Genomic DNA, 682 nt, shown 5'->3' with positions numbered 1-682 from the left:
ACCTTCTGCGCCGTCAACCCCTCCTTTGTCGCCATCATCGTGGAGGCCAGCGGCGGTGGCGCTTTCCTCGTCCTCCCCTTGCACAAGGTGACACCGCCAAGGTGCTGGCATTGGGAAGGGGTTTGTGTTGGTGGGGTGACATCCTTCACTTTGTCCCTTTGTCCCCAGACGGGTCGCATTGACAAGTCGTACCCCACGGTGTGTGGCCACACGGGTCCCGTCCTGGACATCGACTGGTGTCCCCACAACCGCAGCCTGAGCTGGGATTAATGATGAGGTTAATTGGCTCTGGGGCCCTCGACCACTTAGCGCTCACCCACGGGGTGATCCCCATCACCCCACGTCCCACTGTCTGTCCCCACCCCAGGTGTGGCAGGTCCCTGATTACGTCCCCGTGCGCAACATCACGGAGCCAGTGGTGACGCTGGAGGGACACTCCAAGCGGGTGGGCATCATCTCCTGGCACCCCACCGCCCGCAACGTCCTGCTCAGCGCGGGTACGGGGGGGACAACGGCGTGGGGAGGGGGTCACTGTGGGGTGAGACATTTGATGGGGGGGGTCTGAGGTGACCCTGCCTTGTCCTTGTGTTGTCACCCAGGTTGTGACAACGTGGTGCTGATCTGGAACGTGGGCACGGCGGAGGAGCTGTACCGGCTGGGGGGGGGGGGCACCCGCCCCACC

The 682-nt window shown here is 64.1% G+C and overlaps 1 protein-coding gene across 1 annotated transcript; it reads left to right on the top strand.

Annotated features, from left to right (window-relative positions):
• Nucleotides 1-6: 6 nt before the first annotated feature.
• Nucleotides 7-648, top strand: LOC104521331 (coronin-1C-like; the record flags this gene model as incomplete). Its single annotated transcript, XM_010163291.1, is given in 4 exon segments — nucleotides 7-87; nucleotides 169-272; nucleotides 343-497; nucleotides 600-648. Coding segments are annotated over 4 exon segments (389 nt in total), but the record flags the coding sequence as incomplete, so codon positions are not given.
• Between the last annotated feature and the right edge of the window lie 34 nt (nucleotides 649-682).

The sequence above is a fragment of the Antrostomus carolinensis genome, unplaced genomic scaffold (assembly GCF_000700745.2).
Source record: "Antrostomus carolinensis isolate BGI_N321 unplaced genomic scaffold, ASM70074v2 scaffold40882, whole genome shotgun sequence".
Classification (NCBI taxonomy): domain Eukaryota; kingdom Metazoa; phylum Chordata; class Aves; order Caprimulgiformes; family Caprimulgidae; genus Antrostomus; species Antrostomus carolinensis.
Note: the sequence above shows the minus strand (reverse complement) of the source record. Positions and strands in the feature narration are given on the sequence as shown.